This window comes from Nannospalax galili, unplaced genomic scaffold, assembly GCF_000622305.1.
Source record: "Nannospalax galili isolate Female #2095 unplaced genomic scaffold, S.galili_v1.0 scaffold741, whole genome shotgun sequence".
NCBI classification, from domain to species: domain Eukaryota; kingdom Metazoa; phylum Chordata; class Mammalia; order Rodentia; family Spalacidae; genus Nannospalax; species Nannospalax galili.
The window spans coordinates 483,522-507,272 of record NW_008346093.1 but is presented as its reverse complement, the minus strand read 5'-3'; the positions used below and the strand labels follow the sequence as shown (position 1 = coordinate 507,272).

At 39.7% G+C, this 23,751-nt stretch overlaps 1 protein-coding gene across 9 annotated transcripts in view; it reads left to right on the top strand.

Moving 5' to 3' along the window:
* Nucleotides 1-305: 305 nt before the first annotated feature.
* LOC103741630 (zinc finger protein 182) overlaps nucleotides 306-23,751 on the top strand; it is a 65,234-nt gene continuing 41,788 nt past the window's right edge. For 2 of the 9 annotated variants that reach the window (XM_029568051.1, XM_017800457.2), the window contains exons 1-3: nucleotides 2,101-2,475; nucleotides 3,753-3,806; nucleotides 11,607-11,721. Coding sequence is in view for 7 of the 9 variants with exons in the window: in XM_029568050.1 (XP_029423910.1) it covers nucleotides 3,792-3,806 (15 nt within the window). In the remaining 2 variants the exon portion in view is untranslated. Of the gene's footprint in view, nucleotides 326-1,927; nucleotides 2,476-3,752; nucleotides 3,807-11,606; nucleotides 11,722-23,751 lie in introns of those variants that run through there. The other 7 variants (XM_029568050.1, XM_008842524.3, XM_008842523.3 and 4 more) reach the window with 7 other exon arrangements.

Genomic DNA, 23,751 nt, shown 5'->3' with positions numbered 1-23,751 from the left:
GACCTTGAGCAAGTATTTCTCTCTGGAACTCTGGAACTCTCTGGACTGATGGGGGCAGTGAGACTGTTGAGATTTTCCTTTACATGCCTATGACCTAACGCAGGGGCTTTTGCCTAGATCTAACTTGAATTCATCAGGGATGTCCTTGAGACAAAAGCTGAGGCCCACTGACCTGGGAAATGGCTGTTCATTCATTGCTGATGTCTCTTTACTCTCAGGCATTTTGAACATGCAGTACAGTTTAGGACAAGGACTGCTGCTGCTAACTGCCAACTAGAACTTGGCTTTCTCTAAAACACCCAGTTTCCTCATCAAATTTACACAGGTAACCTTTTATTTGGTACTTATTTTTCAACGGTAAATTCCTATAAATCCATTGTATTTAGAAATTTGTATTGCCTCCAAATTAACCTGAGGTGTTTTTTCCCCTTAACCTCCATGCTACCTCAATCTTTCTCACATGTCTTGTTTCCTCCTCAGAGATTTCATTCTCCTTAAAGAGTCTGGAGGACCCACTTCTTCCTGGTACATGGGGCAGGTGTTAAGCAATGTTACAGTACTGTTAAAATCTGTTATAAGTCACCATTAATGTTCATGATGAGCTCTTTAAGTTCTTATTGTAAACAATCCTTCAGATTTCCATTTGTCTCTAAATAAGCAAAGACAGCGAATGGGGGCGGGAATGGGCACAGCAATTGGCAGCTGTTGGACTCTCACTTGCTGCCCTGGCTTCCTTGAGTAAAATGACTGTCAGTCAAACAGCCATCCCAATTAACTTTATGCCATCACCAGCCATTTTAAACACTCCACTGACACCTTGAGAGAACTACACAAGGATTACAGTTGATTATTCGGGCTCCTAAAGACATAACCTCTGCCAGGGCTGTTTGAACCAGTTTGTGCCAGACTTTCTGCTGTCACAAACCTTGGAGAACCCAAGAAGACCCTGCAACCTGACGGGGGAGGGTTTCCCCAGATGGTCTAGCAGAAGGTCTGTGGTGTCTGGTGCTAAAGAGGCAAAGGTGTGGTTGGTTCAAAACAAATAACTGTAATTGATCCAAACAGGTCTAGGGCTAAAGGACCCTTACCTGAGGTCCTGTGAGGATTGTACCACTAGAGGGCACCACTTACTTAGTCCACCACCTGCCTTGCCACCAAACAAGGAGAAAAACAAAAATTGCCAAAGACCAGTGATCTAAAATCTTGTCTGCCCATTTCTATCTGGTTAGAGCAAAAGGGCCCCAGCCAGCAGTAACTAGGGTACTGTTTGCAGCTATACATGTAATTTTAACTGTAGTAGATAATACTAGATTTCAGACTAGTCTTTTAAAAACTGTATCGCTTTTAAAGTTTCTCATGATGTCCAGAATAAAATATGAACCTTATCCCTGGCTGGGGAGGATCTACAGGACGTAGCCAACACCTACACTTCCTTTTTGCAACAGACTACTCTCTCTAGAGAGACAGTGTCAGCCTCCATTTAATATACTACCCATTTCATTCCCCACTGTGTTTGTGGTCCCATATAGCTGTGAATTCTTCAGATTGTTGTCTGTAGAATCCTACGGTACTTTATACGCTAGAATGTAAACTCCAGATCTATACATTGAATGGCTTTTCCCACATTTTGTCTTTCTGTTAATTACGCCTGCAACCTCGTTGCTGCCCTCAGAATTCCAGACACGAAATTCCTTCCTGTTAGAATAGTTTTCTTAATTAGGCACTCCCCTTCTCCACCCTGCCATAAGAATATTGGTGCCTGATGTCTTAGAAACGCTGATCTCTGTAGATGAAAGTGAACGCCTGCTCTGCAATACCACCCCTGACTAAAGAAAAACAGTGGACACAACCACCGCCCCCGAACAGTGACGTCACCAATGCGGCCACCTTCCCCCTGTGCCGGCGCCCAGGCCGCGTAGCCCTCGCGGCGCCATGTTGACTATTGGCGGACGCGGTCTCAGAGGCATCACTGAGCGTGCTCAGAGCCAACGGCTGTGGCCGCTTACGCCGCAGGGCCATCGAGTCGAACCGAAGCGGAAGTGTTTGTCAGGGCTGTTCTTGTGATGGTCTACTCCACAGCGCGCAGAAAATCTGGTTGAGTGCGGTTGCGGGGCGAGCGCTGGGAGTGGCGAGCTGAGTGATGGGAAGTTCTGGGGGATGAGGGAAGGGAAGTTTGTGAGTGTCATTGATGTGAGAGATAGGAGGGTTGATGGGGGCTCGAGAGGTCAGTGAATTCGAGTCTGTGGACAAAGTTATGGGGCTGGTTAGGATTGAGTGGGTTTTATTAAACTCTGGCACATTTTCCAGCACAGCGGCCTGCACAAAGGGTTCATGCGCATCCCTCACCCGCATCTTTAGTCGCGAGCCACCTCGCCCTCTCTTCTGACAGTTCATCCTAGCCCCGAGGCAGGAACCTGGGTTGCACCAATACCTAAAAGCGTCTTTGGAGCACCTGAGCGAGACGACCCCAGTGAGGTGAGGAAAAGGAAGAGGCACCACCAATGGGGATTTAGCAGGCTTTGGCTGGTTTGGAGTCTGGATGGGGTGGGCAGGGAGGGCCTGAAGTGGGTGAATTAAGGCATCATTTGGATACTAGTTAGTTCTAAAGTTCCAATTTTAGCATTTAATAACATTTGGATTATAAATTAATTGGGAAATAGAGGAAAAGAAATCAGGAACCAATTTTAGCTCCCAATTTAAACGTCCATTTATAGGCATAGAGTGCTATGTATAACTTTATAGTTAACATTTAACTTTAGCTTTAAGAAGTATTTCTTCAGTTTCATAACCTTTTTCATTTAGAAATTTAATTCAGCTTAAGATGTTTTTCCATAACATTTGTAAACGTTTATTTCAGCTACATGTACCACAAAACATGTAGATAAGTGTGCAATTCCATACATTATTTTTAATAGTTGTATAGTACTTCACCCTGAATATCTGTTTGTTCACTTATTATGAGTTTTAAGGGATTGCTTAGGTTTGGCATTATTAAAATTATGCTGGGTGTGGTGGCACATACCTGTAGTCCCAGCACTTGGGAGTCAGAGGCAGGCGGATCTCCGTGAGTTCAAGGCCAGCCTAGTCTACATAGTGAGTTCCAGGTCAGCTGGGGCTACAGGGAGGCCCTGTTTCAAAAAGACCCCCCAAAAAATTAATTCTTGGAGATAGTGATATATTTCAATGGTACAGCACTTCCTTAGCATGCACAAGGGGAAAAAAGCAATGCTGAGATGAAGTTACTTAAGGAGAAATTATGCATTATAATAAATTACTTCATTAAGGAGAATGCCTACAAAGAATTTCTGGATCAGTGTACAATTTTTACACACACACACAAGCCTTTTGTGTTTATACTTCATATGACATAGTTAAAAATATACGGGTTATAATTAAAACACAGTTTTTCCGGGGCTAGAGAGATGCCTCAGTGGTTAAGAACACTGGTTGTGTTTGCAGAAGACCCAGGTTCAAATCCCAGAACCCACCTGGCAGCTAACAACTGTCCATAACTCCAGTCCCAGGGGATCCAACAGCCTCTTCTTACCTCCACAGTCATTGCACAACACGAGTGCACTTACTTACATGCAGACAATACACACATACACATAAAATAAAAAAATAATAAAATTATATCATAGTTGTCCTTATGCTTCCAGAGAGTGGTCTCTTGGCTAACTCATGTGAGGGGATTTCTAGACAGATGATTCTGGGCACTGCAAATCTGATGGGACTCTCTTCTTACATTCCAGCTCAACTTTCATATATCTGTCTTCCAAGAAGAACTGGAAATGGCCAAACCTCAAGTAAGTATGTTGTCTGTCTATTCCTATATTTTATTTAAGTGTGATGAAATATATAGGAATTAGTGTCATAAAAATAGGAAATTAACTGGGATCAGAGAAAATGAGGAATAGCCAATCAAGGTCAAGTTAGATTGTAATTGCATTGAGGACTTAAGAGTAACAGATACAGATGCTTCTTGACTTACGAGTTTATGTCAGCTCATACATTGAAAATTCATTTAATACCCCTATCCCACTGAACATCCTGGCAGCACAGTATACTGTGGATTATAGGATGTTTCCTTCTGGTGATGACATGGCTGACTGGGAGCTGTTTCTCAATGCTGATGCCTAGCAACATGAGAGAGTATAGTATCAAGGATCTCTAGCCCAGGAGAAATCAGAATTCCAAGTGTGGCTCCTACTTAAGGTATATCAATTTTGCACCATTGTAAAGCTGAAAACTTGTTAAGGCCTTAGTTAGGATCACCTGTGGACTTTCCAGTTTGTCATTGTGCCTTCTGGCAGCTATGGTTTGCCTTATTCATTAGGATACTATTTTCTAGAGCATACTAAGGCCTTAGGGGAAGCCAAGGTTTCCTGGAATTGCACTTTATTACATTTATTTGCTGTGTCTTCATGTGACAGTCTCTTCAGTAATAGATTAGTGATAAATGTGTCCCTGGTTTCCTGCAGTTATTTCCCATAACATTCCTTAGAGAGAATGGAGACACAATCAGAATATAATTTGGGAATGAAATCTCTTAGGGAAGCTGCTTCTCTTTCAAATGATTTTCTTAAAATATTTTTTCAGTTGGATTTTCAATTCCCTTTCGACTAAAGGACAAACTCCTAGAGATAGTCACAGATTACCATTCAATTTAAAAATTTTAAATTACAGTGAAATTGATCTCGCCTTTATATAAGTTGCTAAATGTTAACACATCTACATTGATGTAACTAACTGATCAGTGGTATGGAGAATAGTTTCGTCACCCGAAAAAGCTGTCTCGTGCTATTCTTTTATAGTCGTATTCGCTCCCTTCCATAATCTCAGGCAGCCATAGATCTAGTCTTTGTCATTATAATTCTCAATTGTGTCATCAAAATCTAATAATCTTATTCTGAAATTATACATTTCTGTTTGAGATGATTGATTTATGCACAGTTTGAAGAATAATACAGAGAGGTCCTGTATACCCTTTTCTTCAATGGAAACGTCTTTCAGAACTATAGTACGGTGTCATAATTGGGGTATTGACATTGATATGATCAGGCACAGAAACTGCATCACTTTCAGGCTCCCTCAAGGCCGCATTCATTGTTCCATACACATACCTGGACTGTTGGAAGCTACTGTCTGTTCTCTTTCAGGAATTTTGTTATTTCAATTATATGGTATAAATGGAACCATCTAGTAACAAATACCCAGGCCCTGTCTGTCTGACCTCCTACCTTAAATCAGTTATCTGCTGGGCATGATGGCATATAGGTATAATCCCAGCATTTGGGAGGCTGAGGAAGGTGATGAACATTTTGGTAGATTGTGAATAGTACTACAGTGAACTCAGGCTATAGATGTCTGTTGAACATAACTCAAATTTTTGGCTATATGCTCAGAAGACGGATTGCCAGATCATATCCTGGTTGTATTTTATGTTCTTTTAAAACCTTTACATTGTTTTCATATGGCTTTACTGATTTCCATTCCTACCAATCATGTACAGGGCTCCCTTTACTTCACATCCTCAATAACACTGTTATAATTCTTATTTTTGATAATAGCCATTCTGAAAAATATGAGATGATGGCTCATGGTTTGAATTTGTATACATATTCAATGTAATGAGTAGTGATATTGAATATTTTTTTCACATATCTATTGGGCATTTTTATGTCTTTTTTTTAGACAGTGTCCTGGGCTAACATTGAACTTCCTATGTAGTAGTGTAGGCTGGCCTCTCAAATCCTGTATTTACAGATTCATGCTAGCATGTCTGCCTGTATGTCTTTTTTTAGATGTGTCTATGTGTCTGTTCAGATTACTTGCCCATTTTCAAGTGGAGTTGCTTACTTGCTATTGAGTTCTCTCGGGGGGGGGGTATTAATGCCTTGCCAGAAATATACCCTGCAAATATTTTTCCCAATCCACAGGTTCACATTGGTGTTTACCCCTGTGGGGTTTTTATTTGTTTGTGTTTTGGTTCTTGGCTTGTTTTGTTTTGTGGATTTTTTTTAGAGGGATAGTTGGTTTGTTGGTTGGTTGTTTTGTTTTTGAGACAGGGTCTCACTATGTAGTTTTGGCTGGCCTCAAACTCACTACGTAGACCAGATTGGCCTCAAACACAGAGATCTACCTGCTTCTGCCCCCAAGGGAGGGGTTGTTTTATTTCATGGTTTGTTTGTTTTTTAGGTCTTGTTTTATGGTCCAGATTGGTCTCAGACTGACTGTGTAGTCCTGTCTGGCTAGAAACTCTTGATCCTTCTGCCTCTCAGCCTCTAAGTGCTGTGAGTACAGGTGTGTACCACCATGCCCAGACCCTGTGTTTTTATCTAGGAGTTTACAGTTTGTTTGTTCTGTTGTGTTGTAATCTTTCCCATCACCAGTACTAAAGTGCCTTCATTAATGCACCTTATAGTAAATCTTAAAATTAGGTAATGTGAAGTCTCTAACTTTATTCCATCTTACCAAAGTTGTTTGGCTATTCATATTCCTTTCTTTTTGCCTTTCTGAATCAATTTTAGGATAATCTTGCTTATATATTTTAAAATGTCTTCCTTTCTTTTTGCCTTTCTGAATCAATTTTAGGATAATCTTGCTTATATATTTTAAAATGTCTTCCTAGGACGTTTATAGGAATTGAATTAAGATTAAAGGTCATTTTTTAATATGCAAGTGATTTATTTTAAAACTATTTTAAAATAGTTTTAAATTTATAAAATAGTTCAGGGAACATCCATGCATTACTTCCTGAGGTTTATCTGTTGTCAAGATTTTGTTGCATTCACTAGATTTGTCTCGATGCTTCAGTCTGTGTTTCCAAAAATAAGGATATTTCCCTTTAAACTACAGTATATCTCTCACCCTCAGTGCATTCAACAGTGCAGAGCCTTTTCCTACTCATGCTCTTCTTTCTCAAATTGACATATAATGTATACATAGCATCTTGGCCTTACATATAGAACCCAACCCAAGGCCAGCTAAAACATTTATTGATAGCATCTGTTCAGTATTGTTAATCTGGAACACTTCCACAGCCCCTGTCTTATAAGGCATTAGTGTCTTTTGAACAGCATCCTCCCTTTTTAACCCTCTTCCCAGCATGTTCCTCATTTGTGATTTGCCTGATGTTTCCTTGTAACTAGGCTCATGTTATGTACTTCTAGATGGAATACTACACAAGTGACATCATGCCCTTCTCTGGTTATCACATTCAGAGGCACATATATTGCCCATCTGCGCCTTGCTATGGTTTCTCCATTATGCAGTTATTATTTTTTCCACAACCAATAATAAATCTGTAGAGAGATATAGTAGAACTATGAAATAGCCTGTTCCTCCTCAAGGATAAATTTTTATAACAGTACTTACACTGTTTTTAATAAAAGTTACCACTAAATATAAAAGAAACCTAATTCACTTAGAGTGAGAGTTTTATACTTGAATTAGTTCCATGCCAGTTTAAATATGTTTTATTGTACTAGTCTTTGTACACTGGGTGTTTATGAAAAAACTGCTTATTAGCTGTTTGTGGTCACTGTAGGAAATAGGCAATATGATTGTCTATCTCCCTTTTTATTGATTTTTGCAAATTTTTTAGAATATATATTTTTATTGTTTTTAGATCCCCTATCTGCTCCTCCCTATTACTGTCCTCCCCAGTTTCATATACTCTATTGTATAAATACATATTAAAGCTATTTATAAAGTCAAATTTGTGTCCCCATATGTCTTTTGGTGTGGGTCCATCCCATGAAGCCTGGTTAACCCTTAAAAGAAGCTGACTCTCCCCTTCCCAGCATCTGTCAGCTTCCAATAGTTCCTCGGGTAGGGTTGGGGTTTCTTACCCATTTCCCCACATCTATGCTGGGATTTTGTCTAGCTTGAGTTTAAGGGGGACTTGTATATGCTGTCACCATTGCTATGAGTTCATATGAGTAACTTCCTGGCTGTCTGGAAAACTCTTGTTTCCTTGTGGTTATCCACCATCTCTGGCTCCTACAGCCTTTCTACCGCTTCTTCTGCAATAATCCCTGAGCCTTTGGAGGCAGAAGTTTAATATGACATAGGTATCCCATTTTGGGATAATCCCTTCATGGTCTCTTATTCTGTGCACATTGGCCAGTTCTGGGTTTCTGTATTAATCACCATCTGCTGCATAAGGAAGCTTTTCTGGGGAGAGTTGAGTGATGCATTAATCTATGGGTATAGCAATAAGTAATTAGGAATCACATCATTCAATACTATAATTAGCAGAATAATAGTATTAGGCTCTCCCCTATGTCCTGTGGCTTGTCTAGACCTGATAACAATGTGAGGTATGGACTCAATCTTATGAAAAGAAAACCTTAAATCCAATTAGAAAGTGATTGATTATCATGCCAGTATTGCACCAGAGGTCATTTCTTGCCAGGCTAGTTGTTGAAGCACACAGGATTCACCACTAGATAAAGTTAATGATTAATTTTTTCTGCTGGTAGCAGCATAGCATCTTCCAGCACTATAAAAGCTATCCAGTATGTATAAGCTCTGAAGTCAGTACTAGCTTGATTTTTCCTTGTTTTTTCTGTGGCTCATGTATGTAATGTCTTCAGCAATAGGGTCTTACTATCAAGTTCTGTTGGGTAACTAAGAGCAGGGACAATGATCAGTATTGTTTGAGAGTCTATGGTGGGACCTCTAGTTAACAGCTTCAAAAGAGGTAATCCATCTGTGACATTGAGTTTTTACTTTGCTAGCCTATGGTGTCTAGTAGGAGCAATGTACCCCTGTTATAATGTAATTCTCTTCAATGTCCATATATATACTTTAAGATGTTTCTATAGAAGTAGTCTTCCATATGACTTTTTCTAAAGGCCTTTAGTGTTAGTTAACCCTCCCCATACTCCCTTCTCTGTCCTACCCTCCCATTCCCCATCCCAATTATCCCTTTGTACTCTATTATTCCCCCTTTCCCCTCTTTATATCACTACATTCTATCTCCCTCCTATGAAGCCTCCCTCCCTTGACTGTTTCCTGGCCTCTCTTTATTTTATAATTGAAACATACATATATAAGAATTCAAAGCTAGCATTCTGCTATGAGAGAAAACATGTGATATTTGTCTTTCTGGGTCTGGGTTACCTCATGCAGAAGGAAGATTGTTTACAGTTCCATACATTTACCTGCAAATTTCATAATTTCTTTTTTTTTTCTTTTTTCTTTTTTTTTTTTTTTTTTTTTTTTTTGTCTTTTTGAGATGAGGGGTCTCTCTGTTGCCCCAACTGGCCTAGAACTCCCTATGTAGACCAGGCTGGCCTTGACCGCAGAGAGAGCCACCTGCCTCTGCCTCCCAAGTGCTGGGATTAAAGGCATGCGCCACCATGCCTGGCTTTATAATTTCATTTTTGACAGCTGAATAATGTTGCATTGTACCATACTTTTATTATCCATTCGTCAGTTGATGGACAGGTAGTTTGTTCCTGTATCCTATATTATGAAAAGGACAGCAGTGAACATGGATGTAATAGGATATAGAGTTTTGGGGGGTATATCCCCAAGAGTGGTATGACTGGGTCATATGGTAGATCAGTTTCTAGCTTTTTGAGGAATCTCCACACTGATTTCCATAGTGACTGCACCAATTTGTACTCCCACCAGCAATGGATAAGAGTTCCCTTTTCCCCACATCCTTGCCATCATTGGTCCTTGTTTGTTTTTTGGATCTTAACCATTCTGAATGGGGTAAGGTGAAATCTCAAAGTGATTTTAATTTATATTTCCCTGATGACTCAAGATGTCCATTGTCTTAAGTATGTCTCAGCCATTTGCATTTCATTTTTTGAGAACTCCCTGTTCACCTCATTGACTCATTTTTTAAATTGGGTTATGTGTTTCTTTGATGTTTAGTTAAAGTTCTTTGTATATTTCTAGATAATAACTCTCTTTCATAGGTATAGGTGAAAAATTTTTTCCCATTCTGTGATGTGTCTGAGCCTTAGAGGGGTAATACAGATATCCCCTTTATGGCTGAACAGTCAAGTCACTTACAGCACTTTGACCAGTTATGAGCCTCTGCAGTAATTGTCACTCACTGTATAAAGAAGCTTCTCTGACCAAAGCCCATAGCAGAACTAATCTATGAGGGTAAACATAATTATTTAGATGCATTTGGCAGGTACATATGTCCATATAGCAAACAACTGCTGTAACTTACATACTAGGGCCTACGGCCTCTCCAGCCATAAGCTTTTGATCTAGTTAAAAATACCATATAATGATTTGTTGTATTAGGTACGTATGTGTGTGTTTTTTATTTTAAGGTTATTGTAATGGTTTTATTTTGGAATGCTCATTTTCTAATATTCATTGTCGGTATACAGAAATATGATTGATTTTTATTTGTCGACCTTGTAGCCTGTGATTTTGCTGATCTCCCTTACTACCTTTAAATTATCATGTCTTCTGTGAAAATGGAGACACTTAATTTTTCTTTTCTATTAATATGCTCTTGATGTATGTTTTTCTTTATTGCTGTTTGTACTGGTTAACATTTCCAGCCTAATGTTTAGTAGCAATGGGAAAAGTAAACACATTGGCCTTGTGTTGAATAAGGGAGGAAACATCCAGACTTTGACTGTTCAGTTTGGTGTTTTCTCTAAATGTTTTAAAGATTTTTTTTTTTTTTGGTATTTATGAGACAGGGTCTCCCCGTAGCCCCAGCTGGCCTGGAACTTGCTATGTAGGCCAGGCTGGCCTTGAACTCACAGAGATCCACCTGCCTCTGCCTCCAGAGTGCTGGGATTAAAGGCATGTGCCACCATACCCAGCTTTAGAGATGTTTTTTATTAGGCTCAGGAAATTTCTTCTTTGTCTAGTTTCCTGAGGATTTTTATTATGAACCACTCCTGATCTTTTCAAAGCCTTTTCTGTATCCACTGATAAAATCATGTGGTTATTCTTCTCTAGGCTAGTAGATTCTATTGTTGGCTGTAGAACCATCTTTAATAAATCCTACTTGGTCATGGTGACTTGAAAATCAAACACAAGTCCAAATTGTTAATGTTTGAGTAGTCAGAATTTTTTCATGAGCGATGTTTTTATTTTGCTTTTCTTATACTTTTTTCTTGCTTAGTTTTAGCATTAATGTGATGCTTCATGAGATTGAATTTTTTAACTTCTATTTTCTGGGAGCTACTGTGTAGGACTAAAATTAATAATCTTTAAATATTTCATAGATGGTGCTTAAACTGTGTGTTTACCATTTTCTTTTGGTGGGTGTGTACACACAGTTTTTGTATTAAATACTTATTTATCTCTGTATGTGAATTGAACCCAAAGCTCTGGGCTATCCAAACATTCTCTACCACTGAGTGTCTTGTTACAGTTTTTGAGACAGGGTCTTGATACAAAGCCCAACAATTACAATCAATCATTGTTAAAGCTTGTTTCCATACTCATGATACGGTCTACTTTAGCAAATATTCCACAGACTCTTGAAAAAAATGTATATTCTGCTTTTTAGCAAGGTGTTCTATATGTGTCAATTGCAAGCAGTTGATGGTATTATTGTACTTTTATATTCTTGTTGATTCTCTGTGTACTGGTTCTGTCCTTTTTAGGCTATCCTAGAAGTTGATATACAGCCCAGGCTGGCCTCAAATTTGTGGATCCTCCTGACTTCACCTCCTGGGCATTGAGATTGCAGGTGTGTACCATCACACCTGGCCCTCTGGTGTATGTATCTTACTATCTATTTACATAGTTTCTTTTGTGTTTGCTCTACAGATTATCATGTATACTTAAACTTTATATGATTGAAATTAATATTTTACTTATGTAGGTGCATACAGAACTTTACCATTGTAAAAGTCTCCTTACCTACCCCCTTTCTGCTTTAGTTGTCTTATAGCTACATACATTGAAAATTCCCATTAGATAATATTACAGTGGGTTTTTTTGTTTGCTTTTTGTTTTTGTTTTTTGAGATGGAGTTTCACTATGTTTGTTCAATCTGGCCCAAAATTCCTAGCCTTAAGTGATCCTCCTTACTCAGCCTCCTGAGTAGGTGGGACCACAACCACATGCAACTCTGTGTCTGTCTTTACATTGTTACAATTATTGCTTTCAACTATGTTAATATTTTAGAGGACTGAAGAGAAGAATAACCTACTACATTTATCCATGTCTGATGTTCTTTCTTCATTGTTGATGATCCCAGGTCTCCTTCTGGGATCAGTTGCCTATCTGTAAACTGGCTGTAGTAATTATTTCAGATCAAATCTGTTGGCAACATTTTTTTTCCTTTATTGAGAATATCTTTATTTTACCTTCATTCATGAAGAAAATTTTCAGGGCATATACATTTCTCAGTGAACTATCATTTCTTACATTTACTTATTTATTGTGTGTGTGTGTGTGTGTGTGTGTGTGTGTGTGTGTACATGCTTGTCCCACAACATTCATGTGATGCATGTGAAGGTCAGAAGACAATTTACAGAAGTCTGTTTCTCTCCTACCATGCAAGTTCTGGGAATTGAACTCGGGTTTGGTGGCAAGCACCCTTACCTGCTGGGTAGCAAGCACCCTTACCTGCTGAGCCATGTCTGTGGCTCAAATTATCATTTCTTTTTTAAAATTTATTTTATTTAATAACCACATGATTAGAAGAAGCATTTCATTACAGCTTTAACATATTCGATAACAATTTCTAGAGCAAAGATAACATCTCTTTCAAAAGTGGCTGTAAGTTTTTAGGTTCACAGTTAAATTAATATAGTTATACAATATTGAACTCAGTATAAACCCTGTAAGACATAAAATTGAATGAATTTTTAACCTTTAAAAAGATCTCCATTTCATTTTAAAAAGAAATTATCATTTCTTTTGGCACTTCAACAGTGCTGTCCTACTTCTTTTTGTACTCTGTGGTTTCAGATGAGAAATCCAAAGTTATTTGAATAGTTATTCCCCTATAGGTGTTGTTTTTCCTTTGTCCTTAGTTTTCAGCAGCTTTATCACAATGTTTCTGGGTGTGGAATCCTTTGGTTTTTAATTCTACTTGGGGCTTGCTCTGCCTCCTGAATCTACAGACCCATGTCTTTTCTCAAATTTGGAATGTGACGAGGAATTATTTCCTCAAATAACTTTCTAAACTACTTGCTTTCCCTTCTGTTTCTAGAACACTGATAATCTGAAGTTGGTATTATCCTACATGGTCCCAGAAGTGCTCTTCTTCCCCCTGCCCACCCCAGTGCTTTTCCCCCATCCCCATATTCCAGATTAGATAATTTCTGTTGATTTACCGTGAAGCTTATTCAGTCTTTTGCCTACTATCTTCAGTGTGCAATTGTATTCTTCTATTAGGAGATTATTGTCCATTTCAATTTTCAATTTTGTCCTTCTTTATATTTTTGTTTTTAATGGTTCCTAGCATGTCTATCCTTACTTCTTAGTTGTTTTTAATAAAAGATAATATAAAGAGTTTTTCAAATAGTTCCAGCATCTACATCAACTCAATCAGAGCTGAAGTCTGTCTTCTTATGTGAGTTAAGATTTTTCTGGTTCTTTGCATACCATATAATTTTGGGTTCTGTCCTGGACTTTTTGAGTAAGGTTTATGAGATTCTGGGCTTTGTGTAAATAATATGGAGAATGTTGATGTTTCTATTTGTGATAGGTAGTTGACCCAGTTGAGTTCTGGCTGCAAGTTTTAATCAGCCTTCTGTGGTTTGTGGTTTCTGTGTCCATTCAGTTTTCAAGCCTTGTCAGTTTCATTTGTACTGCATTATGCCACAATATGGTGATGCTTAAAAATGACAGCCTGATTCTTAGTATCCATTTTAAGGCCAAGAATAGACCCAAGCTGTTGAGAGCCTGTTCCTTCAGATTTCTCTCAGAACTGTTCTCCTCAACGAAGAGGCCTACTTTTTCCTTTATTGAAACAGTACATCCAGCATGAAATGGGTAAGTAAAAGCAGAATTGTCTTATCAGAGGAGAGTTTTGCTCTTTCTGAGCCTTACTGATTTAGAATAGCAGACATCCGATCACAGACAGACATTATTAATTTGATCTCATCTATTGTTTACAACACAAAGGGAGTAATTCATGTCCAATGCGAAAAGTGCTGTTTACAGTGCTTTCATATGTAAAACATATATATGCACATTCATACACTATATTGGGTGGAGAACAAGGAAGGGTCATGAGGGATTAAGGCCATATGCCCAGGTCACAAGAGGAGCACATGGCTCAGTGAGCTTGTGTACATTATAAACAATCTAAGATTCACTTTTTGGGTGTAAGGTTAACTAAAAGTCATCTTTCCAGAGTATGTCCATATTGTAAAGTCATTCCTACACATTTGCACCTGTTATGTCTGCCTCCCCACCTATGACCATTCTGGGATGCAGGCAGTGGTCTGTTCCTTAGTTCAGTTCTCAAAGGGTTTGCTTTTCTGTTTTAGATTAGATATATACATGCACTGCTTGAAGGTAATTTTGTGGGGTTGCTTTCCTAAATACTTCTTCCCCATGATTTCCCATGTACTTTTCCAGTTCTTTGCAGCCCCTCTTTAGTACCCTCTATGGAACGATGGGAATTCTCTTATATTGTACTACCTACTTCCCTCTATCTGTACCCAGAGATAGAGACAAATAGAAGATTGACTGAAAAACAACAGTGACATTTCTTTCCACTTTCTTGGAACCATAGTGTCTCCAATCAGAGAGGGATATTGTCTTCCCTCTTCTTAAATTATTATATCTAGGTGTTAGGGGTGGTGGCAGGCTTGGTGGCAACTGCCATTAGCCCCTGAGCCATCTTACTGGCCCCATCTGGGATTTAGGGGACTATACCATACTCTGCTGCTGCCATGTATTCTGTTTTTGCTGCTGAGGCTGCTAGTTTTTCTGTTGCTTGGAGAATGATAGAAAGAAAGGAGGAAAAACAAAATGGATGAGGTTGGATGTTCCCTTTTCTTAAAGCCAGACTAGAAGGTCACTTTCTGAGATCTTTGTGTTCACACCGTCTTCCAGGATTGATGCTGCTTTTGTCCTGGGCTAGGTAATACCAGAGAGTAAGTAGAAACTCAGTCCATTTGGTGTTACTTTGAATTCTCTCTCTCTCTCTCTCTCTCTCTCTCTCTCTCTCTCTCTCTCCAGACTCATCAAACTGCCATTTCCTGCCTTCCCCCCAGGTTTCATGCCTGCACTGTGTGGGAGACATGGGGTGGAATATGCTCACTCCATCTTACTTGGAGCTACATATCCCAGTGCTGTGCTGCACTGTGCTGCCCAGTCACTGAGTACATACCTATGTATTCTAGCTGCAAAGATCCAACCAGGTGGGACTGCATCAAATTGCCACTTCAGCTTCTTGTCACCATGGTTACCATGTTTCTGGGCTGCTAGGCAGATGTGGGGAGCAGTGGAAGTGCTGGTGTTGTCTATTTCATTCTAGCTTCATTGTAAGGTGTCTCTGATCCCAAACATTTTCTCTCCTGCTCCTCCCATAAAAGAGATGGAAACTTTTGTCATTACAGATGAACAGATATACACTACAAAATCCACACTACTCAGGAAGGTAAAAGTAATGTGACTATCAAAAGACGTGATTAATAAAATCACTGTCTAGAGGGCTTACCTTCATGATTGGGTCAATGTCCCCAGTGAAATTTGTCTTTTATATGTATAACCTTGTTCATTTTCTCTGTATCCATCCTGACCTCTGATTCCCCTTTTCCTCTTTATGTATTTTTATCTAGTCAGTCATCTTTCTTCTGGTTCCATTGTTCTTCCTGATATTCCAAGTTTCACTCTTAGAACTTCTTTCATTTAAAAAAATAATTTATTGACAGTTTCATGCAGGAAGATAAGCATATAAGGTGTTTTGATCAAATTTATGCCCACTCCCTCCCCTCCAACTCCTCCCATATCACCTCATCACTTTTTTTCTGATAACTTCATGTACTCTTCTTTTTTTTATGGGGCTATTTGCTACTCTAACTTTTCCCCCTCTGAAGAGGTAGCCCTAAAATCTTTTAAGGATTAGATAAGAGCTCCCCAATATTTTCGGCATTTTTGGCATTTGGAACAGAGTATGTTGCTAAGAGGCCCACGGCATTTTGACTTTTAGCCAAGAAGCTGGCTACTTTTCTTTAGGGTCTTTTTACACTAACTGCCTAGCCAATTCCTACCTCCTGTTCTTATTACACCATCCTCTGAAGAGCTTGCGGATAGGGAATCAGGATGCAGACCACTCTGGCTTCATTTTTTTAAATACTTTATTATTTTTATTTTATATGTATGAGTGTATTGCCTGCATGTATGTGAGTGCACCCGTGTTGTGCAATGCGCGGAAGTCAGAAGAGGGTTTCGGAGTCCCCTGGTACTGGAGTTAGGGACGGTTCATAGCAGCCATGTGGGTGCTGGGAATCGACCCCAGGTCTTCTGCAAGAGCAGTTGGTGCTCTTAACGGCTGAGCCATCTCTCTAGCCCCTACTCTGGCTTCTTTCATGCTGAACAGGGACACAGGGTGAGCCAATTGGGGCACCCCTTCAGGGAGTCTATCTAAAAGACTCCCAAATTGCATAACTCTTGTCTGTAGGGGGAAAAGAAAGTCCTTGACTGGTGAATAGGAGATGCGAAGGAGAAGTAAAGGCAAGAGTAATTAGCATTACAAGAACTTCCTTCATTTTTAAGAACTTTCTTTAGATTTTATTTTGTTATGTTTTAGATTTGGGTCTCACTGCTGGCCTTTAAATTCCCTGGACTCAAGTGATCCTCCTTGTCCCAGCCTTCCAAATACCTAGGATTGTAGGTATATGTCCCAAGGACTGGCTTTGGCACTTTTTTGAGGGCAGGTCTTCTTTAGTTTTCTTTCTTCTAAGAATGTTTTAATTTCCTTTTCTTTCCTTAAAGATAACTTTCTCAGATATACAGTTTATGGTTGACAGGTTTTCTCTTTTTTTCCTTTTAGCATTTAAAAAGTATTAGGCTACTTCTTTCTGACCTCCTTGATTTCCAGGGAGAAATCTATCATTTAAATTGTTTTTCCCCTAGGCAGAGGCAGGAGAATCTCTGTGAGTTCGATGCCAGCCTGGTCTACATAGTGAGTTCCTGGGGCTACAGGGAGACCCTGTTTCAAAAAAATTGTTTCCCCCCATAGGTAATACATTCTTTCTGGCTGCCTTCAAGATGTTTTTTCCTAGTGAGGCCAACTTACTATCTAGTAAGTTTGAGGCCAGCCAGGGTTTTTAAGAAGTTTAATTTTGATATAGCTTAGTGTAAAATTTTCAGCTACTATTGCTTTGAATATGCTTTGATTTTTGTTTTGTTTTGCTTTCCTGCTTTTTTTTCTTTTTTTTTGGATAACTGGTCTCACTATATAGTTCAAGATGGCCTCAAATTTATGATCCTCTTGCCTCAGCCTTCTGAGTGCTGTGATGATAGACATGCACTACCACACCTGGCTTGCTTTGAATACTCTTTTAGCTACATTCTTCCCCCCTTCTGGGACATCAACAGTATGAATATTGGAATTCTTGTTAAAAACCCCATGGACCCCTGAAATTCTTTTCATTTTTCTAAATCTGTTTTCAGAACAATCTTTGCAGTGCTTGGGTATAGAGCCCAGAGCCCCACTCATGCTAGGCAAGTGCTTTACCACTGAGCTGTGCTCTCAGCTTTCAGTTTATTTTTTATTGTTTCCAAGATTAAATAAATTCTATTCATATACAACCTTAGGTTTGCGAATTCTATCCTTTGTTATTATTTGTATTTCTTGTCTTGTCTTTTTTGTTTTTGTGGGAGCTCTGGAAATAACCCAGGGTCACATGCATTATTACAGGCAAGTTTCCTCCCCCTGAGCTATACCTCCAGCCCTATGTAGTGAGGTTTAAATGTGTTTATTGTATTTTTCAGTTCTATAATCTCTGGTTCTTTTTTTATAATTATTATTGCTTTGCTGTGATTTCTTGTTTTGTTTATTCTAGGAATTTTTTAAATTGTTGAAGCTTTTTATGGTTGGCTACTTTAAATCTTTACTACTTTAATACTTCAGTATTATAAGCTTAACTGTACCCCTCCCAATTCTTTTGTATGCACCAGCATTGGTGCAAACCCTGCAAGTTAATGACTCAGTCTCACAAAGTTGCTTCCCCTTCAGATACCAGCCAAAATGGACTGTCTACACTATGCACACCTCTGCCTACCCAACTATAAATTTGGGAGTGTATATTCATTTTCTCATTGCTGTGACCAAATACCTAACAGAGAAGAAACTCAATGATTTTAGAAGGGAAGGCATGTAGCATGAAGCCTGCTTGCTCAAGGATCAGAAAGCCTTCAGGAAGCAGAGAAGGGGGAATGCTGGTGCTTAGCTCAGCTTGGCTTTTTCCTTAGTACCCTTTCTAATCAGTCTGGAACTCCAGCCCTTAGAACGATACTGCCCATATTCAGGGTGGGTCTTTCCTCCTCAGTTAATCCTCTCTGAAAAGGCCCTCATAGACATACCCAAAGGTGTGCTTCACTGATGACCTAGACATTTCTTAACCCAGTCTAGTTGAAAAGCCAAATTAATCATCACATTCAGGTTCAATGATATACTTGATTAACTCAGAACTCAGGAAAGCATTTTAGGTATGGGTACTGCTTTATTATGAAGGGTACAACTCAGAAAAAAAACAAATGAAAGATATATAGGACAAGAGGTGTGGAGGTGCAGAGCTCCTTCCATGTCCTCTCTGGGTGCGCCACCCTCTCAGTACTTCAGGGTTATGGGTACTGCTTTATTATGAAGGGTACAACTCAGAAAAAAAACAAATGAAAGATATATAGGACAAGAGGTGTGGAGGTGCAGAGCTCCTTCCATGTCCTCTCTGGGTGCGCCACCCTCTCAGTACTTCAGGGTTGACCAACCCAGACATTCCCTTGACTTGCATCCCCATCACTTAGGGATGTTACATAGATATGACTGGTTAAATTGCTAGTCATTGATGACCAACTCAGTCTCTACACATTCTCCTTTCTCCAGAGATCTAGTGGCAGACAGGGCTGAACATTTTTGCCCTCTATAATCATGCGTTATTTTCTCTCGTGACTGGAGGCCTCATCCTGAGGCTATCAAACCACCCAAGAGTCATGTCATTAGCATGCAGTAAGTTCTAATATTTTGGGGATCTCTGTGCCAGCAAGTGGAGACAAAAACCAAATATTTATTTTGTATTATGTCACAGGGTGTTGTATTTTTGCTTTTTTCTAATTGGGATTTGGGCTCTCATGCATAAGAGTAGTTGTAAATACCAGTCCTGTCATGCTCCAGGGGAGATGTTTACAGTATGCACTTCATAGGCTACTTCTTACCCTGGTAGATGGCTTAATGCCCAAGTTTCTGGCTCATACCAGTGTCCCTTTCCTAGGAAACTTGTTCATACTGGTAGACACCCTGTGGCTCTTGTTTGGCCTCTGTGTAGTATATTCACACCAAGACAACCTCTGTTCTAGTTTGTTTCTCCATTGCTGTGACAAAACACTCTGAGCAATACCAACTTGGGTAGGAAAGGGTTTATTTGTCTTATACCTCCTGAGTGACAGTTCATCAGGGAGCCCATGGTAGGAACTCAGGGCAGGAACCTGGAGGCGGGAGCTAGAGCACAGGCCATGGAGGAATGCTGCTTATTGGCTTTCTCCTCTGGCTCCAGTTCAACCTGCTTTCTTAGACAACATAGGTCCACCTGCCCAGGGGTGGCACCACCCACCATATCACTCAGTGATCAAGAAGATGCCCCACAGACATGGCCAGAGGCCCATCCAATGAAGGAAATTCCCCAATTGAGGCTCCCTCAACCCAAGTATGTCAAATTGACACTAAAGCTATCCAGCACAACCTCTCTTCTTATGCAAAACATTAGAATGTATTTTTTAAAATTTTATTGAATTTTTGTACATTTCATACATCTTTTTTTTTTTTTTTGGTCTTTTTGAGACATGGTCTCCCTGTAGCCCCAGCTGGCCTGGGACTACTATGTAGGCCAGGCTGGCCTTGAACTCACAGAGATCCACCTACCTCTGTCTCCTAAGTGCTAGGCGTGTGCCACCATGCTCATCTTATAAATACACCTTGATCATATTTGGACCCTTCACCTATCTTCAACCCCCCATAGCCCCCCACCAGATTTCATGCATTCTGTCATATATGTTAAGGCCTATCGAATCAAGTTTGTGTCCCCAGATGTCCCTTGGTATGAGTTCATCCACTGATACCTGGTCAACCTATCTAGTGTCAGACCATTAAAGAAGACCAACTTTCCCTCACCCGGCAGTGATCAGTTTCCAATAGTTCCTCAGCTAAGGTTGGGGCTTCTTACCCATTTCCCCACTTCTATACTGGAGTTTTATCTGGTTTGAGTTTGTATGGTTCTTTTACATACTATCACCTTTGCTATAAGTTCATATGAGCAAGTTCCCAGCTGCCTGGAAAACTCTTGTTTCTGTGATCATCCATAATCCCTGACTCTTACAGTCTTCCCGCCTCCTTTTCTGCAGTAGTCCCTGATCCCTGGGTGGCAGAGTTTTAATATAGGAGTCCTAACCAGGGACATGCATTCTGCAGTCTCTTATTCTCTACATTTTGGCCAGTTGTGGCTTTCTGTGTTAATCATCATCTCTTGCATGAGGAAATTTCAGTGGTGAGAGTTGACAGTTGCATTAATATTCTCTCTGCCCCCTGTTCCCCTATGTTCCCTAAGTCTTAGGTATAGATGTTCCATTGCAGATGTGTTACTTACATTTGGGCATCTCACAGACTCTTACTCTCTGCATTTTACTAGTTGTGGAACTCTGTAGTAGTTTCCATATGTTGCAAAAAGAACTCTTTGATGAGTGCTGAGAAGTATACTTGTCTGTAAATATAAGGATACATATTTAGCATACAGTAAGAAATTACATTTGTCTAGGGATGTGACAGACATAGGTTTTTCTTTAGGATCTATGATCTTTCCAGTCATGTGTTTTTGGTTTTGTTTACAATTGTGTGGACTTTAAGTTCAATTAGATAGCTGTTGGTTACTCCCAAGATAAAAGTGCCGCTACACTACTGCACCAATAGAGATAGTTTGCTGCACCAGTCATGTTATGGTTATTAGATTTTACAGCTGGGTTGGATTGATTGATCTTCTCCCTTAGTAGCTTGCATAGTATCATCTAAAACACTTCTTATCCCAAGCATTTCCTGTAAGGGTATTCAACCTGTATTGGTTCAGGCTATAATAACAGAATGCCACAGATTGGTGGCTTAAACAGCAATTTATTTTTTCACAGTTCTGGAGACTGGAAGTCCAAGATCAATATGCTTTCAGGGTTGGTTTCTGCAGAGGCCTCTCTCCTTGGCTTGCTAACATCTGCTGTCTTCCTGTTTTCACATGGCTTTTCCTCTACAGGTTTACTAAGAAGGTGTAGTCTCTGGTGTGTATCTTTCATACACATCTGGGTATGGAACCCAAGGTCTAGTGCATGCCAGGCAGGCACTGGACCATTGAGCTACCCCTCTGGCTCTTGTCTTTTCCTTAAAAGGGTGCTTTTCTTTTTTAAAAAAGTATTTTATTTATTATTTTTATGTGTATGGGTGTATTGCTGCATGTGTATAAGTGCTCCTGTGTCATGCAGTGTCCATGGAGGTCAGAAGATGGTGTCAGATCCCCTGTAACTGGAGTTATGGGTACTGGGAATCGAACCTGGGTCCTCTGCAAGAGCAGCCAGTGCACTTAACCACTGAGCCATCTCTCCAGTCCCAAGGATGCTAGTCTTGTTGGATTAGAGCCTACCCTTATAGCTGCCTTTCTCCTTGAGTACCTCTTTAAATGCCCTGTCAGTACAATTGGGGGTTAAGAATTTGAGGGAGGTATAGTTCAGCCCATAGCAATTATACTTTCAGCATGTATCATTGTTTTAGTTGGTCTCTTATTGGTTGGATTTTTGATTCTTTCCAGTTTTATCTTGTCCCAGAAAGTCAGGTGTGAATGAATGCCTGGGTATACCTGCATTCTTGAAAAGATTTCTATAGGATAGGTTCCTATAACTAGAATTTCTGAAATAAATTGTTTTGTCTGTTGAACCACATGTGGTCCAGTACCTGGCCATTAATTTCTTAGGTAGGGGCTCATCAGTCTCTCATTTGGAGACCCCATTATCAAGTAACCTAGAGATTTTGTGGAGAGGGTTATTGACCAGATTATTTAGAGAAGGTATTTGATTGATATTTTTCTATATTTGTTACTGTTGGTAGTATATATTTTGGCAGTAGCTGTTTTTTCATACATGAGAATTTGTCATCTATGAGGGCTGGAGAGATGGCTCAGCAGTTAGGAGCACTGGCTGCTCTTGCAGAATACTCTAGTTCAGTTCCTAGGAGGCTATAGTTTGTTTTGGAAATCTGATGTCTTCTTTTGGCTTCTACAGGCATTGCATGCATGGTACACTTGCATGCATGCAGGCAAAACACTCATACACATAAAATTCTTAAAATTAAAATTAAAAAATTTAGAAAAAGATTTATTTTGGGGGGGTTGCTTTTAGAAACAGGATCTCGCCATAGCCCTAGCTGGCCTGGAACTTATTATGTAAACTAGGCTGGCCTTGAACTCAGAGAGATCTGCCTGCCTCTGCCTCTGCTGGGATTAAAGGCTTGTGCCACCACTCCTACTTTGTGAGCTATGATTTGGAATGTGTCATGGGCCATCCAACCTCGTGAGGGGGTTACCTCGTTTCAGTAACCAACTGAAGCATCATGAAAAACCTAGAAATTTAAGATAAGTTAAGGAATGCTGTGGGTGTGTATAAGAGAATAGCTAGAAGGGTTGACCATGAGCCAGTAGGGGGGGTTAGGCATGGTATGACTTAGGCATGATCTGGGTGTATCCATTAAAGTTTCATGCACTGGGAGCTTTTGATTCCCAGTGTTAAAGCAGTAAAATCTTTAAAAAAAAGTGGGACCTAGTGGGTGGTGATTAGATCATAGAGACATTGCCTTCAAAAGGGATTACTGTAGTCCTTGAGGGACCCTGGTTAGTTCTTGAGAGAATAAGTTGTTATAAAAAGAGCAAGCCAGGAGTGATGGTGCATACCTTTACCAACTGGTGCTACAGGGAGACCCTGTCTCAGAATAAAAAAGCAAGTCTGGATCCTGAGTCTCTCTGGCTTCCTGTTTCAGCATGTGCTCTTTTCCCCATGATGCCATGATATAGCCAATAGGCCCTTATTAGAGGCCCAACTCACGGGGCTGCTCAGTCTTGCTCTTATTACACTTGGAAATCATATGTTAAATAAACCTCTTTTCTTAATATATTATCAGCCTCTAGTATATTTTGTTATAGCAGCATAAAATGGATTAATACAGTCTAGGACTCTAATTCTCTTTAGAGCTTATAAAGACTTGGCTATATGGCATTTGGTTTGGGTTGGCTTATCCCCAAGAGATATGCCAACCAAAGTCTTCATCCTTGTCATTGATTTGGTCTGAAGAATTATGTATAGGTTTTTAGTCAGAAGCTGGACTCCCCAGTCTCTTAAGAACAAGGACCATATTTTATATCATTAAATTATAGTTGGGCTGGTGAGATGGCTTAGCAGCTCAAAGCACTTGCTATGCAAGCCTGGAGACTTGAATTCATCCCCAGAATTCACAGTGGAAGAGGAGACTTAACTCCCAAAAGCTGTGTCCTGACCTCCCTACACATACACTGCCCCCCACAATAATAATAATAATAATAA